Source organism: Meriones unguiculatus, chromosome 21 (assembly GCF_030254825.1).
Source record: "Meriones unguiculatus strain TT.TT164.6M chromosome 21, Bangor_MerUng_6.1, whole genome shotgun sequence".
NCBI lineage: Eukaryota > Metazoa > Chordata > Mammalia > Rodentia > Muridae > Meriones > Meriones unguiculatus.
In genome coordinates, this window is record NC_083368.1 from 28,586,928 (window position 1) to 28,605,163 (window position 18,236).

Sequence of the window (18,236 nt, forward strand, 5' to 3'; positions counted from 1 at the left end):
ACATTTTGACAGTCAAAAATTAGGCATCAGGCATGTGGCAGCAAATAAGAAGAAAGAATTAATTCTGCCTCTGTGCTCACAAAGCTGCTATTCTAGCCTAGCGTTCCTCAAAAGCAGTTATAGCTACCTCATCTCTCAGAGCTTAAACTCATTACGAAGCCCATCTCATTTGTCAGACTACGTTAATATCTAAACACAGGTAATTATATATTTATGGGGAAATGTTGAACCTAGAATCAAGAAGCACTAGGATAGTACCTTTCTTCAATTGATTAGCCCCGTTTACTAAGATAAATACCGCTGGTATTATCGCTCTCCCTTTGCCACTGCTAATAATGGTCACTACAGATAAAGGGCTGAAGCTGGGACATGGCGACTGGGTACAGGATCTAAGAGTACACTTCGCTTCTCTGGTAGTTGCTTATAATCAAAATCCTCCTAGAAAATTAAAAAGAGGGTGGGGTGTCTGGGAGAAAAAGAACAGCATTCTCAGCCCAGCATGCCCTGCTTCTCTCTGTCCTCAGAGCCAGTGATGAGGACAGCACTTCCATAGTCTCCCTTTCAAATCTAATCTGTGCAATTCCCAAGCAGAAAAAAAAAAATGATCTTTCTTATTCTGCAAAAATGAAAATGAGACAGAAGGAAGCCAAATCATTACATTTAAACAGGCCATTTCTTGCCACTTCTCTGATTCACGGGCGGCCAGATTCCCTTGGCTTAGAGGGAACACTTGTTCCTTTTAACTAACAACGGCTCACTTATCTCAAAGAAGACATTTTCCTCCAAGGAGGGCTGCCAGCGATTGTCAGTTGCCTGTCATGTTCAATCTAAGGCAGAATGAGAATCATGTAAGATAACTTATCCAAATTCTGTGAGTAGTATTGGTTCGCCTAAGAACAAATGTGCAAACACTAACAAGCTTCATTAGATTAGTATTCCACTATAATTTGTAAGTTATTGGTTCTGAGGCCTGATTTGACCATAGGAAAAAAAATGAATCTATGATACTTAAACAATCATCTTCTATCAAGATAACTAAAGGACTTTTGCGATCTCATGGCTGTCCTTGTGGCTTCGCATCTGCATGTCTCTGAACATCTCTGCTGACGCTATCCAACAGAGTCTGTGAACTGCTTTACAAGCTCTGAAGTTTGGGGCCATGAAGCTAGAAGAATTTACTACAGTGGAACTACTGCTTCCATGTAAAGTAAAAAGGAGAGCAACAGGGAAAGCTTTGCCCTGAAAGTCAAAATACATTAATTCTAGGTCTACCATGGCCATAAAACTACTTGAAGTAATTATGTGCAAACAGAAGCTGCATGGTTAAATGACCAGAACTGGACTTTCAAAGTCAAATCCTAGCAATAATAAAATCCAGCTTTCCAGTAAGAGAAAGTGTGGATCACACAGCTGCAATTTCTAAGTTTTCGGTTGTGAACTTCTTAGAGAATAAATAAATATTTTCACTCCTCGGTATACAAAATAAAAGTTAGTCAAGAGATCCACAAAGGGACATTAATAAAACCAATTCTGGCTGATCTTTCAACTGCCATGCTAAAGAGCATTTCGTGAAAGCAGTGCCTCTTAGCATCTGAAAATTGATTCTCACAGTATCCTTTCTTTCACACATCCTTATATGGTCAAGTCAGGCATAATTCATGAACTACAAGACCAATCAGAAAAACAGGAAAACAGAGTGATGTAAAACAAAAAACAAGCATCATTAAATTAGCAGAATATATAAAAAAGATTTTGTCCTTTTTAAGCTAAGCAAAGGTAGTTTTCATCTTTAAAAGACAATGAAAACCACAAATTTATTGCTGCTGTGGTTTATCAGAAAGGGAGAAAGTCTCAGTTCATTGAGAACAAGATGACCTGAGGTTCAGAAGAAGAGAAATAGACAGGAAGGAGGGAGGGAGGAGACAGCGTGGGGGAAAAGAAAGAGAATAGCAAAGGTTACAGGAAGAACCTTTATGAGTCCTTGATGAGTCACCAAACAGAGCAAAACAACACATCTCTGAAATTGTTTTTCTCAACTTCTGGTTATGCCCTAACACTTGGGCTCTTAGCACTTCTCATCATTAGAAAGTACCCATCATCCCCTACTTCCTGAGAACATTTCCAACCTTACTGCAGTCTTGAGAGCTGAGTTGCCTACCCTCCATAGGAAACCTTTTCTTCAGACAAGCTCCCTTAACCACAGCCCCCATCAAACACCACTATTGCCATGGGCCTGCTTCTAGCTGTTATCAGAAGTTTTGTTTGGTTTTTTATCTTCTCTCTTGAGGCTGCCATGCACTCCAGCCTCTTGCCTGCCACTTGTGGGCTGCTGAGTCCCACCTAGAAATGCACATCAGCATTCCTACACCAAGCCTGCCAAGAACAAAGTGATCTTATCTTGGTGCACACCAAATGAATTCTTACAAATCTTATTACATATGTCCAATATCCTATGAATCCTGTGAGACTGTGAGTTAGGGACACAAAAGTGATTCAGTTGGCAGAGGACTGTAGGATTCTAGAAACTTAAGAGTCGTGAGAGGATTTTCAGCTGTTTTTCAACAGCCCTAGTCTACATTGCAGAAAGGGGAATTCTAAATGAAGACTTTCTGTAAATGAAAACTGCCTAATTTTTAATATTTGTTAAATGAGGAAAGCACACAGCACATATAAAAGCACTGGTATGCTAGACACAAACTAGCGTCTCTATTACGTGAGGTCATTACAATAAACTTTCTCAAAGTTCTACATGCTAGACTACTCCAGAAAATTCATACAAATAAAAAGTCTACAGAGATGTTTAGCCAACTTAAATGACCACAAAAAAAAATACATCCAAGCCTTTAGATCTAATCTTCTAAAAATTCCACCATGTCTATCCTGTATATCAATTTTTACCAAGAGGTAGACATTAGGAAAGCCATTACTCCTCAAAGAGGGATGGACATTCGTCTGAAGTGCATTGTGCCATGTTCCAAGGGGGTAGCAACATGATGGCAAGATGATCTCATCTGGGCAGTGGTGGTACACACCTTTAATCCCAGCACTTGGGAGGCCAGCCTAGTCTGCAGAATGAGTTCCAGGACAGCCAAGGCTACCGAGAGGAACCCTGTCTTGAAAAACAAAACAAAACATGTTCTCAGTGCTGAGATTTTTGTCTGGTTTGAACCTGTGTAGGTCTTGTGTATGCTGTCACAGTCTCTTGAGTTCATATGTTAATCAGTCCTGTTGTGTCTAAATGAGGCCATTTTCTTGGAGTTATCCACCCTTTACTCTTACAATCTTTCTATCTCTACCTTCCAACAGAGAGTCCTGAGCCTTGAGAGGAGGGATTTGATAAAGATAAATCAATCACATTCCAGGGTTTGGCCAACACAAAATGGACAGTGTGTGTGTGTGTGTGTGTGTGTGTGTGTGTGTGTACATGTACTTTTTTTGGTATTTTGTCTTATGGATTTTCTTTTTCTTTAACTGTTTTGATTTTCTTTTTTTGTTTTTGCTGATTTTTTTTCCTTTTTTGAGAAAGAATAAACATGAAGTTGACTGGGTAGGCAGATAGAGAGATCTCAAAGGAGTTGGGGAAGATGAAAGAATATGATCAGAATAAATTTTAATAAATTCTTTAAGAATTAAAAATAAAAGATAATCTAGAACCCCAACTGTCTGACATCCAATCTCAGTTCTGACTGTGACCTAACTGTGTCTCCAGGGTTCATTTCCGCTCTTCTGTTAAAAAGTTTCAGAAGACGCAAGAGAAGTTTCCTAAATAATTTAAGTCAAACACTTCTAGCATTTATATTTGTGCCTTTCATACAACAAAGATCATTTATTCTGAGTACTTTGACTACTTATTCCTACTAAACTGTACTGCATAATTATGACTCCAGGCAAAACAGATTTTATTTTTCAGCTCATAACCCCTTGAACCTGTGGCTGACTTCAAATGGAAGTCCACCGTCCTTGGCATGACCCAAGAGAAGGCTGCGGCATTTACCAGAACCTGTGCCTTACCCACAATTCCCTTGAAAGCTAGCCATGCAGCCCTCACGAAAGACCCAGGAAAATCTAGGCCCATTCCACTCAGCATGTATTCCTACGCCCCAGCATGCTACTTTACGTCATCAAGATGAAAAACCTCAGATTCTACTTCAAAGGTCTATGTACGGAGCTTAAATCCCAGTATAGCACTAAATCAGGACAAATGTTTTCCCCACATGAACCAATGAGAGGTTAATAGTTTCCCAAGGTTGCTCATCTGGTAACTGATGATTCTGAACTTCAAGCTTACATCTGCTTCAGTGTGAGGCATATGACTCCATCTGAATACCCTGTCTTCTTGGTGAGGTCATTCTGAATAACACAGGTACCGTGCCCTTCCCACCTTCCCTGTGGTGGCTGTATTTACCTCTCCCTTGCTGAAATGAAAGTCTCTCAAAGCATGAATACTTTCACTTTTATATCATTCTTCTCAGCAAGCATAAAGGATATATAATAAATGTTTCTTCGTTGCATGAATTAAAGCTCAATAAAAATTGTGGAATAAGTAGTTTTCTCAGGAACAAACAGGTTAGAATTGAGGTTAAGCTGTCAGCTGTAAGAGGCCATTGTCAAGACACCAGTGCAAATGTACTGCAATAAAAAGTTACAAAGAAATGACATGAAATGAACTAAATTATAACATAACTAACTTCCTGTAACATTTACTGTGTTAGTCAAGTGTGATGATGTTTTTTTTCTCTAATATTTTAATGGATATTGGCAAAACATAATTGTGTGTGTGTGTGTTTGTGTGTGTGTATATATATATCATATATATGGTATAGAAAGTGATGCTGTGATGTACACGTTCCAAGCAAAATATTGAATCAAGCTAATTAACATTACCTCTCACTCAGAATAATTGTTGTTTATTCCTCCTGACTTAATGAAATGTATGCATTTTATTAACATTCCCATTCTGCTGTCTGCTCTGTGAGTTCAGTTGGCTTAGATTTCACAAGTGAGAACTCAGTGTTTGTCTTTTTGCTTCTGTAGCGTCCTTAGTGTTTCACTGAGTATGACTTACAGAATCATCCACACTTTTAAAAACTACATAATTCTTAACTTTTTAGAGACAGTATAGTATTCCACTGTATACAGTATTTATATTTTCTTTATCTACTCTTTAATTTATTTTTTTGAAACAGGATCTTACTCTGTAGCCTAGGCTGCCCAGGAATGTTTATGTAATCCAGACTAGCTTCAAATTCACGGAGATCTTTTTGCCTCAGCCTCTGAAGTATTGGTATCGTGGTATCATACCTAACCCTCCATTCATTATGTATATATTTATATAAACGCGAATATAAATGTGTTTATGTGTGTATGTATAAATGTGCACGTTTCTGTATGGATGAATATGCACATATATGTGTGGGTATGTATGTCTTTATTCATTCATGGAGGCTAGATGAGGGCATGAGTTGTCTTCTTTCAGTCTCCGCTTCTTCTTTGAGGCAAGCATCTCTCTGAACCTGGGACTTGTGCTATCACAATTAGGTGCTGAGATTCTCATGCCCTTGCCCTACTGGACACTGGCTTGTTTTATCAGTGGTGATATTTAAACTCCAGCCATCGTGACAGCAGAACAAGCACTCTTGACTGTTGAGCTATCTCTCTAGCCCTTCCATTCATTCTTAGATGGATAATTAAACTGATTCTATAGCTTAGCAATCATGGCACAACAAACACCACTAACCAGGTAGCCTTTGACATACTGATTTCCAGATCCTAAGGGCGATGTTCCCAGAACTGAGATTGCTGTATCGCATGACAATTCTACCTTCAGGATTTTAGAAATTTTAGTATGTATTAATTATACAAAATGGTAGGCTTCGCTGTGACATTTTCCTAACAATATACAAAGGACCCTGATCAAGTTTATCTCTCCATTACTAACACTTGCCTGTTCCTCATCTCTTGTCCCTTAGTGTTCTACATCTGAGAGAAAGCACATGATCCTGGTTTTTCTCAGTGCAACTTGTATCATTTAACATGATGCTACCCAATTCCATCTATTTTCCTTCTTCACTGTTGAGTAAGAAACCACCCAATATTACTTTTCTTAATTGCTGTACTAATTTACATTCATGCCAACAGTACACAAGGGTCCATTTTTCTCCATAACTTTTGCATTTATCTTTAATTGACTGATAATAGCCATTTTGAAATGTATGAGTGACATGTTCACTGTGGCTTTAACTGCATTTCTCTAATACTAGAGATGATAGACTTTTTAATATACTTGTTAGCCATTTATATGGCCTTTTGAGGGATATATTTGTAGATAGTCAGGCCATTTTCTAACATTTTTATCTTTGTGCTTATTTTGTTTTGATATTGGATGTTCTAGTTTCCTGTTTATTTGATATTATTAACCCTCCATTAGCCTTGTAAACATTTTTCCCATTCTGTAGGTTGCCTCTGACCTGATGTACCCTGAACTGTGATATTCTTTAGTTTGTTATGATACCATTTGCCCACTTTTTGGTTTGCCCCTGAACTTTGGGGTCAAATGCCAAGTAATTCCTCTTCAGCCCAAGAATACATGCTCACTCCTCTTTGTTTTTCTTGTAGTTTATTCTGAATATCATGTACAGTAAAGGTCCTTTTTTTTCCTTTTCCATGTGGATACCCTCTTTTCTAATACTTTATTGACAAGACTGCCTTGCCATATTGTGCATTTTTGGCACTCAAGGGTCCCAAGATAAGTCATGGACCCCAGTTCTCCAGCATCAAAGGATAAATGAATAGTAGTGGGATCCTCTTTCCAGTAAGTTCAAACATCTTTGCCCAAACATCTTTGACACTCTCTTCAAGCCCAAATGAGCCATTTCATCAGTTTTTGTCATCCTGAACATGAAGAGGCACCTGGGGCCCTGCAGCCATATGCTGTTTGAATCTTGTCATGTTCCTGCCCTGGAGGGTCAGGACTACAGGAATTCATAATTCTCCATACTTTCCAGAGTCTCAGCTGGTTGTGCCTGTCAAGGGCTCTGACCAGAACCGCAGAACCATTCAGGTTGCCTATGTTTACACATCTTCCGTTTGGTTTTGATTTCATTCCATCACAGTTAGAAAAGATACTTGAAAAGCTTTCAATCTTTTCAACAGATTCCATTCCAAATGCATATACTGACTATACACAAGTTTGTTGAGTTGAATAAAGTTTGGATCTGTTCAGGATTTTTGTTTGTTTGTTTTGTATTTATTTGCAAGATTTTCATAATAAAGTTTATTGATTTTTAAAAATATGTGTTTTGACAAGTCTCATCAGGAAGGGGATGGGGGGAAGAAGGAGAAAGGGTGGGACTGGGGAGAGTAAAGAGAGGGGGCTTCAATCAGGTTATATAATGAATAAAATGTAACAAAATTAAAATTAAAATTAAAAAAATATGTGTTATGCAACTTAGCTTGTGAGCATTTCCGCCAAATATTCAAAGTGTACCTGAGAAGAATGTGTATCTTGATGCAATTGAATAGAACACTCTACAAATATCTGTTAAACATCTAGCCTAAAGACTGTTCAAATCTACATTTCACTAGTGGTTTCCTTTTAGGGTACTCTTTCATTATTATAAATGGGATACAGAAATCTCCTAATATTACTGTATTGCTTGTATTTATCTCTTCAAATGTGTCAATGTTTGCTTTATTTACTTAGGAGTTCTGATGTTGAATACATTTATAATTTTTCCATCTTCCTGTTGTATTGACTCATAATTATGTTGCCACCTATCTCTCTGTTTTTTTTCCACACATGCACATATAATTTTTTCTTTGCCTCTACCAGTAAGTACATCTGTCTAATATAACTGTGTATTTCTCAAGAGCAATTAGATATGGGTCATAAAAAAGATTTCAGAGAAACATGAGAAAGGTATGTACCCAAAGCCTTGTAAAACTAATCTGAGCATAGAGCTTACTGATCCAAGTAAAATGAGGATTAACTTACAACCAAGCATTGAAAGATCAAATATAAATGTATGTATGTGTCTTGTATAAAATTTATCTCATTAAAGCTACATTAATTCCTTGGCTCTTCTATGAGAAATACAAGTGTAAATCTTCGCACACATTTATTACTTATAGATTCATTTTTCCATACATATTTTCATGTATACTTTTGCATAACATATGTTCCATGTGTCATTGTCTTACAATATTGATACTGAAGCACAAGATTAAACAAAGTTCACAAGACAAAATTGATCTGGTTATTACATTCTATAGTAAGAATTTTGGAATTTTGGTTTCTTTAAAAATACAGAAATATTATAGGAATGCATTTTGATTTAAATCTCAGGTGTGGGGATATGGAGCTGTTTCACAGCAGCTGACTATGATTTGCCTTGTGCTCTAGCAGAGGGGTGGTTTTGCCTACTGAAGATAGTTTCTGCAGTTGTGTGACATTTGAAATTCTAGGTACTTTTCAGGGGGTATATAAATGCTAGAACCCTGATAGGGGAAATCAGTGGTTGTTGGTGGATTGTTGGTGGGCTGTTGTTGTTTAGTTCAGTTGGTTACTGTTGGTTGAAGTTTGGTAAGTCGTCATTTGCAAAGAAGAAACAACAAGAAGAAATCAGATATCCTGATTTCTTCAAACTTGCCCCAAGGAGCTTGATGGCCCTAATCAGCAGGAAGTAGTCTAATAATAATAATGACTCCCCCTTTCCAAGCCCTTATTTATTCAGTGATCTCTCTATCCTTTTTTTTTCCTTTCATATCTAGTGTTAGGCAATTGAAAGGGTACGAAAAAAGGTGTGGAGAATGGTTGAAGAAAGAAGTAAAAATCCGGCTACAACATCCTAAATGTTGAATAGTCATCTTGAATTGAAATAGTCATCCTCAATTAGAAAATAATATATTTAAGGCTTTGAAATTGCTCTTGAAATTACAGGTTTGGAAAAGCTTGAAGGGGTGGGCAGTAAATGAGGTATGCTCTCCCCCACCAAAAGGAATGAGAATATAAAAGCAACAGATGTGTTCATTTCTTTCTCGGTGATTCAGACCTTTCTAAAAATATGTAAAGGTAAAGGAACTCTTCTTCATTGCATCTCCCAGGAGAGCCAAGCCCTCACCCTTCACTTCTAAGGCTTGCTTTGAAGCCAAAAAGCCCCTGTCTCCAGACTGTGTGGTTACAGTAGGAAATTGCTCAAAGATGACCACTATTTTTGACAATCTAAGAGTATCAAAGGAACTCCAAGGCTTAAGAACTACTTTAGAAACTCAAAGGATAAAACCTTTAGAAACCTAAAGGATAAAAGAAGAAAGTGAGCCAACAGTGGGGAATCTGTGGAGTTTAAAAAGGGCCACAGCCTCTTGTTCTAATATTGGGGTGAAAAGTGCAGTAGTTCAGGAATGGCAGGCTACTTGCAAGAACCTGATGGTAGATTATGCCTGTAGATAACAGACTGAGCACCAGAGCCTTGGGAGAAGCAGCTAAGTTCCCTATGAGTGAGCTAGAGCCACAAGGTCATCTCAGTGTCCAGTGCAACACCAGGGAGAGAAATTTCTTGATGTACAGGCAAATTCAAAAATTTACCTGGGGAATGTTATTGCTGGAAAAGGGTCTCTGCAACATTCAAGTAGCAGCCACTCCTACTCAGCATTGGGTTCTAGTAACAAAAATTAGTGATTCACAGCATCCTGATAAATACTAAAAGTATGACTTCTAAGCGAGGAAGGCCCTGATTGGGAATGACTACCAATTTCCATGGTATACAGTCTTTCACTACAGTCCACTTTAAACTGGACAGCCAGAGCTAGCTCAGACTAACACACCTCCTATGCACAGAGTAAGCATTCAGGATAGTCTCTCCAAATAAGGCTGTCTACAGGGAAACAAGGAAATAACCCCAAGGGTACAAAAGTACTGGAAAATACAATACAGATTGTACAATAAGCCAATTGCACCATTGTTTCTTGGGCCCCACCTCCCTTTAACCACATTCTGCCCCCACTGAGAACAAGTCCTGTGTGGCAGTGACTGTCAAGACCCCAGCAGGGCGGCACCTACTTTTCTATTGATCCCACTATCTTTCCTGACTCTCGATAGATCACCTGATTGTGGGGACTCTCAGGTTTTTGATGCATTTATTTAAAATTCAATCACCAAGAACAAAATGGCAAATTTTTTTTCTGATTTCTTCTTCCATCGAACTATTGCAGTCTCCACAGTACCTACCAGTACCTTTTCCCAGTGAGCAACAGATGAAATGTATGAACAAGAAGGAATCCGTCACCTGTTTAATAATTCGCTTACCCGTTTCATTCATTTGGAAACAGAAACTTTCTATAAAAGCTTTTGGCAGTCCACAGAAAAATCAATAGTTTTTCTGCCAGCTGTAGAACCCAGGGCCACGGTTAATCTATTTCATTGCATAAACTTCCAACTTACCAAACTAAAAAAGAAATTTAGTAGGTAATTCATAAATAAAAACAAATTTGATGGCATCTCTCTGTCTTAATTAAGAAGGCTGAATTTCAATCCTTCTAATTGCCAGAAGACAAGACAGTGAATGTATTATTAGCAATTCCACAGTCTCTGTACAAGTTTCACTTAAAATAACTATTTCTATGGCTAAGAAAATGGAATACATTGCTAGAAAAGATCTGCGGACAGGGGTAGTAATGAAAGTAAAAAAATATGAATATACTTAACTCAAAGGTTTTTTTTCTCTCTCTCTCTCTCTCTCTCGTTTGTTTTTCAATGCAGGGTTTCACTGTGTAGCCCTGGATTTCCTGGGACTTGATCTGTAGATTAGGCTTGCCTTGAATCACAAAGATATGTCTGCTTCTGCCTCCCAAGTGCTGGGATTAACGGAATGTGCTACCACCACAGGACAAAAGGTTCTCTCTAAAGAGGAATTCTAAGTGATGCATGTTTTACTCAATTAAAAAGCATTATTTTGGATCTATGCCTAGGAGTGGTATAGCTGGATCTTAAGGTAGCACTATTACTAATTACTAATTGTCTGAGAAAGTGCCAGATTGATTTCCAGAGTGGTTGTACAAGTTTATACTTCCACCAGCAGTAGAGGAGGGTTCCACTTTCTCCACATCCTCTCTAGCATGTGTTGTCACTTGAGGTTTTGATCTTAGTCATTCTGATGGGTGTAAAGTGAGAATTCTCTATTTAGCTCTGTAACCCATTTTTTAATTGGATTACTTGATTTGTTGCTTTTTAACTTCTTGAGTTCTTTATATATTCTGGATATTAGCCCTCTGTCAGATATAGGGTTAGTGAAGATCTTTTCCCACTCTTCAGGCTGTCATTTTGTTCTGACAAAAGTGTCCTTTGCTTTACAGAAGCTTTTCAGTTTCATGAGGTCCCATTTATTGATTGTTGATCTTAGAGCCTATGCTGTTAGTGTTCTGTTAAGGAAGTTGTCTCCTGTGCCAACAAGTTCAAGGCTCTTCCCCACTTTTTCTTCTAACAGGTTTAATGTGTCTGGTTTTATGTTGGGGGTAGGGATAGCCTTACCAGGCCACAAAGGAAGACAATGCAGACAGTCCTGATGAGACCTGACAGGCTAGGATCAGATGGAAGGGGAGGAAGATCTTTCCTATCAGTGGACTGGGGAAGGGGCTTGGGAGGGTGGGATTGGGAGGAAATGAGGGAGAGGACTACAGCTGGGATACAAAGTGAATAAATTATAACAAATAAAAAATTAAATTAAAGAGTATTCTTTTAAAACTCAAAGATCAGTTCTGTCAATCTTCTCTCCATAATTTCAAATAAGAGAATAGGTTTTTAAAAATAACATCCTTTAATATTGTGCATATTGCATCAAACACTTCAACCCAAAAACCCAAAGTCCTGAGAAAGACCCAGTGAGTAATGGTACCTACTGACAAGCCTGCCAATCTGAGTTCAATCCCCAGGAGCTACATGGTGACAGTAGAGAGCCAATTCTCCCAAGTTGCCCCCTGACCTCCACACACACACTGTAGCACACCTGCACCTACAGGCATACTTGTATACATCAATAGATACATACAAACAAAGTTGAAAAAACGTACTAATAAAACGTTCCAAGAAAGACTCCTTTGTTTTGCTGGATATTGACAATACATATGCATTGTTGTCAGGTCTCTTGTCTTTATTATGATGGCATCTAGAACTGATAGGATGAGCTTTTGGGTTAATCAGGAAAACAAATGGTCAAAAAAAAAAATCACAACATACTGCATTCTTTGCCTCTCACTGGGTCAGGCAGGCCAGAGCAATCCACTGCAGAATTCGGAATGGCGACCCTCCACCTGGAGCCAGTGCTATCACATTCTGTATATTCAAAGTGGTAATCTTTCTGCAAACAATCACAAAGACAAGCCTTCGTTAGAGCCAGTTCTGACTGGTGAGCTGAGTCCGCTCTATCGTCCCAAGTGGCCTGTTTCTAAACTGTACCCTCTCCTGGGGTCTCATCCCTCTCCCACCCCACCATCAACTCATCAATCAAAACTGGACCATGCAATGCGGAGTGGGCCCTGAAGAACTGATGAAAAGAGGGTGCTCAACACTATCAGTCTATCTGCTGAAAGTGCTATAGCATACATCCCATATCTCCCTTGTAGACTTTTTGAGCTCTAAGTAATTGACAGATATAAGGGGGAAAAAATGACAGGAGGAAGTCAACTGTTGTCACTGTCTCGAGTGTTTCAGAAGCCAATCATTTCTATTGACCTAATTCTCACTCTGCTTAAAACTTAACAGAAGGCATAAAAACTAATCATTCAAACCTACTAAACTGCCATGACTTTTTAAAGCCACTCTCTGAGGCTTAATTCACACCTACCTCAGCAGAATGTTTGAAGTGAGGAATCAGTACAAAATGTTACAGCAGCATTTCAAAAATGACAAAAATTCCAAGTCTACACAATAACAGTTTCATTTCAATAGCCTAACCCTAGAGACTGGACCTCATATCTACAAGGCAAGCATTCTACAACTGGTCTATAACCCCATCTTTGCAAGTCAGTGTTCTGAATGGTAAGTGTCTGCTTTCCCCACTGGTTAGTATCCCTTATTATATTAAAGACAGGCAAGAATAGAACCATCAGGTAACATCATCACTGGGAAATTGGGAATGGAAGGTCATGGCTGATAGTCTTTTTTTTTTTTTTTACAGCACTCCTTCTTAATAGTCAATCCGTTCTTCTAGAACCTGTTACTATCTGAATGTGCTAAGAATTCCCCCAAATCATTAATTCTCGGCTCCTATGCTAACAGCTCTCTTGATTTATCTATTCCTTCTTCACCTTCCCCCAAACCCTACTTTTTTCTTGTTTTAACTATAAGAAGTAAGAATAAACCAGGGCACGCTTTTGACAGTCCCCCACCCCAAATTTTCAATGCAGTGTTTCTAATTTCCTTTTAAGCCCTCACCAACGGTGATGGTTTGAAAAATAATGGCCCCATAGGCTCATAGTGAGAGGCACTCTTAGGAGGTGTGGCTTTGTGGGAGTAAGTATTGCTTTGTTGAAAGAAGTGTGTCACTGGGGATGGGCTTTGAGGTCTCAGAAGCCCAAGCCAGACCTGGTGGCTCACTCTCTCTTCCTGCTGCCTGCAGATTCAGACGCAGAACTCCCAGCTACCCCTCCAGCACCACGTCTGCCTGCAATGCCTCCATGTTTCCCACCACGATGATAATGGACTAGACCTCTGAACTGTAAGCCAGCCCTAACTGGGTGCTTCTCTTTATGAGTTGCCATTATGCCTCTTTGAAGCAATAGAAACCCTAACTAAGACACCAACATTGCTGTTGCTATTTCTAATATCCTACATATGGCAATTTATATTGTGTAAGGCAATGTGGCCTTTTTGTCTACTGTGTTACTCCATTTTTATTGAGCATTCAATGAGAGTATTTTACATGCCATTTCTATCAATAATCTTCTTGAGACAATCTTGAGACTTTTATATTCAAAATTTCTATTAGTTCCAAAGCTACCTCACCACTTTCAGGTTTTTGCTTAGCAGAACTTCCTCAGGTCTGGATATATATATATATTCTTCAGTAGTTTCACATGATAGCAGGAATAATCACCACAGCAGGAATGAATTTTTCCATAGCTATGTAGGTATTAAGTCCCAGGACAGTAACATGAGTTAGACCGAAGTCAGGTACATCAGATGGACAGTTGCTCTACCTATCTTGGTCATGGGTTGGTTGTAAATTTCTAAGTACCACTCAGAGTGTTAATTTTTCATGTCATAAAAGCAGCGCTTCATATCATAGAGTCTTCTCTTTAGTGGATGAACAAACTTTCCTTGTCATGGCTCCTCAGCACTTGAATGAGAGCTGCCAAACTGTTCCCTTTGTGAAGACTGTCTGAAGCAGGGGGCTGCCAGCCAGACAGCCTAGCCCACCTTTGGGTCAATGTCCCAAGCTCTCTGCTTGGAACCCCACTCTCATAGCAAAGAACACTGAAAGCACAGCTGAAGTTTCGGCTTCCCCTTCAGGAGGTCTTGCCCCAGTCACAATGGTTCTAGCTTTATAAGAATGTGGAAAGGTCTGACTATTACAACTCAAGGGCCAAATTGTCTTAAGGTGTCTTTAACCCCTTAATAGGTACCTAATACCTTCTTCTTCCTGACCCAACACTTAGGTAATCATTAGGCAAATCCTCTGGAATCTACATGCAGACTCCTAGTTTCCAGTCAACCAAAAGACTAAAAATGCTGTTATGTAGCATCCAAAGCCTAGAGCAGAGATTAGGCCCTTTGCTGTAACCTCACTGTCTAGCGTTTCCACCGAAAAACCTTGAAAGTGCCCTGTTTTAGACTTCTCTTTGTTCTGATACTATAAAAGCCTACATGAACTGTTAACACACTGCACCATGGAACTTGGGGTAACCTCGGGTTGTTTTCCATCCTTTGGGGGTTTGTCAGGGAGCCTTTTCTCCTAGGCCATGGTCACTCATACTTATCTCCAGAAAACACTATCTCTTGACCTGTGGGAGTTGTGTTCTTGAATTGAGGACTCCAAACTAACAAACTCCAGTGATCACCACATGACCCTACACACGTGCCCCAGAGTGTCTATTGGCCATTCTGAAAGGGTTATTTTTTTTAATCAATCATGGCCCTATGAGAGTTGGAGACCAGCAAGAGTACCTCCAGTAGAGATGGAGCAAAATATTCATGATTGACAGAAAGGAGACTGTTTCTGATTAACCATCCTTAGTCAAGATTTATGTGGTTGGGCTTTATATAAGGCTTTAACTAGCAAAATTATAGCTGAGCACAAGCATTGATGTGCCTTTCTTCTGGCTGTGTAAGTAAGCAGGCTGTTTTCCACCCTTTTTGGGTTTTTCAGGGAGACTTCTCTCCTATGAACTATACACTAGTATTGAATACTAGGCCAATACAAGCTTCTCCTAAATGGCTTCTTTGCATACTTGCCTTTATCACAGGAAGAACATGCTGGGTAGATAACCAAGGAGCAGACAAGGCTCCAGGGATTTCCAGCCTAGGCAGCAGCAGTGGCAGTGAGGAGAAGATGAAGAATTCCAGAGATCCAGAAAGAGCTGAGCATCCCTGAACACTGTAACTTTAAGAGACAACTGAAGAGCTCCAGAGAGCAGCTAAAGAACTCCAGAGAATAACTGAAGGCAGAAACCATGAGATGCTAAGGCTCCAGGAGCCAAGAGTTCATTAGGAGTTAGAGACTGGAACTGAAGCCATGAACACTATAGGTAATGGTGGCTAGAAGAGAGCTACCAAAAGGTGAAGACTCAATTCCAACTTGAGCACGAAGAGCAATAAGCCTCCAGCTCCGAAAGCTTGAAGCCATAAGCCTCTTTTAGCCAAGGCTTAGAGCTATAAGCCTCTGGATCTAGAAACTTGTCTTGTGAGCCTCTGGAACTCAACACTAAAGTCACTGCTTGCTTCTCACCTCTCTGCAGATTTTACCTAGGCAGAGCAAAGGACTCTCCTGTCACACTGTGATGTGACTGCCAGGTCACAGTCCCTGGGAAAGCTGGGGTTGAACATCCACTCCCACCTTTTTCCAGCGTGCGTTGGAAGTTAGCATTCTTGGCCTTGGGTCTGGATCATCCCCTGCTTTGTGGTGACACTGCCTTCTCCCCCTGTGACAGCTTTTAAGGATCACCTCCATGCTTTATCTCAAAAATTTTAATTTATGTGATTTTTTCTTTTTTTTGTCATGAAAGGGAACATTTACTGTTCTAAGAATTTCTGGTCCAGGAATCTTGTTTTTGTGATTGTTTTCCTTTTCCTTGGGAGAGTATCTCTTTGGTCTCTGTGGAAGACAGCCCAGGCTGGTCAAGTACTTGCATGATGACTTTAATGTTTCTCAGGCTCTCAGCTATTTGTATTCATACAGCTTTCTTATTTCCACATCCCACTGAGAATATCGCGGCCTCTAGATGTAAAATTTACATTATTTCTTATCATCCTAGCAAAATAACGATGCTATGAAGTGTGACATGAATTTCAAATGCAGCGAGGCCTTTGAATAAAACCGGCAGGCCTCTGACTGATTCGGGCTGCCAGTTGTGAGACGACAACAGAGCTTAGAACAAGGAAGCAGGATTCTGTTTTCTGACTCGAGGGTTGGACGTCATATGCTCATTAATATGCCTAAGATTATTTTATCCTATCTGCCACCCCTGCAATACCCAACAATTGCAAAGGGCCACGGGTGCTGTTGCTACCAAATGCCGAGTTGACGAGCAGGAAGCTATAATGTGTTTCTTCATAATTTAAAAATACTGAGATTCAAATCTATTTCATGCAAAGAGCAAAGAGCTTGGTGCTCAGGGATTTCGATTGCAGCCTAAACCAGATGGATTGTCTTTCAAATTATTTAATAGACCACTTCATGTGAACTCATAACAATTTTAAGACTCCACTCCTCACACCCATCAAACGCTCAAAAAAAAATAGTGTGGTATAGTAACATTATTGAAAATATGATATATAGCCACCTAAATTCTCTTCAGAGAACTGAATAATGAGAACCCCAGCATATAAATGTCCAGATGTAGAGGAACATCCCAGAGCCCGAATTACCTGATACTCATCACTTGAAACACTTTTTCATTTCTGGTGAAGTGGAGAAATGGCTCAAAGGTTCAGAGCATGGGCTGCGCTTAAGAGGATCGGAAATTGGCCCCCAGCACACACGTGGCAGCTCCCAACCATGTCTATCCTCAGTTCCAGGAGATGCAGTACCCTCTTCCAGCCTCCCTGCGTACACATACCACGTGGTATACATACATATAAGCAGGCACTCTTTTTGTAACTTTTTTTCTTTTATTAATTATAGTTTATTCACCTTATATCCCAGCTGTAGCCCTGTCCCCCATCCCCTCCCAATCCCACTCTCCCTCCCTCTTCTTCTCCTATGCCCGTCCCCCAGTCCAATGATAAGGGAGGTCCTCCTCCACTTCCATCTGACCCTAGTTTATCAGGTCTCATCAGGACTGGCTTGTCTTCCTCTGTGGCCTGCCAAGACTACTTCCCCCTCAAATAGAGGTGATCTAAGAGCCAGCCCATGAATTCATGTCAGAGATGGTCCCTGGTCTTATTATTGGGGAACCTTCTTAGCTACTGAGCTGCCTTGGGCTACATCTGAGCAGGAGTTCTAAGTTATCTCCATGCACAGTCCTTGTTTGGAGTATCTGTCTCAGAATAGACCCCTGGGCCCAGATTTTTTGGTTCTGTTGTTCTCCTTGTAGAGCTTGTGTTCCATCCAGGTCTTTTTGTCTACACCTTCTTTCATAAGATTCCCTGAACTCTGCCCAAAGTTTAGCTATGTATCTCAGCATATGTTTTTTTAATTAAATTTTTATTTTTTTAATATTAGTTACAGTTTATTAACTTTGTATCCCAGCTGTATGCTGCTCCCTCATTCCTTCCCATTCCCACCCTCCCTCCTTCATCTTCTCCCTACCCATTTCCAAGTCCACTGATAGGGGAGGACCTCCTCCCCTTTCATCTGACCCTAGCTTCCAGGAGGATCACGAGTTCGAGGTCAGCAACCCTGCTTGGTGAAATCTTTCTGAGGCCATCTGTGATAGGCTCCTGTCCTGTTCCCTCTTTTCTCCCTCTTCTGATGTCCGTCTCATTTGCCTTTCTGACTGAAGATTGAGCATCATAACCAGGGTCCTCCTTCTTGCTTAGCTTCCTTAGGTGTACAGATTTTAGCATGATTTTCCTATATTATATG

The 18,236-nt window shown here is 39.8% G+C and overlaps 1 protein-coding gene across 2 annotated transcripts in view; it reads right to left on the minus strand.

Annotated features, from left to right (window-relative positions):
* Window positions 1-18,236, minus strand: part of Elapor2 (endosome-lysosome associated apoptosis and autophagy regulator family member 2) — a 166,429-nt gene that overhangs the window by 76,503 nt on the left and 71,690 nt on the right. The window contains exon 2 of one of the 2 annotated variants that reach the window (XM_021648343.2): window positions 12,230-12,350. The exons of the other annotated variant lie outside the window; for it this stretch is intronic. Within the exon in view, the coding sequence (XP_021504018.1) occupies window positions 12,230-12,350 (121 nt within the window). The remainder of the gene's footprint in view (window positions 1-12,229; window positions 12,351-18,236) is intronic. 2 annotated transcript variants of the gene reach the window in all.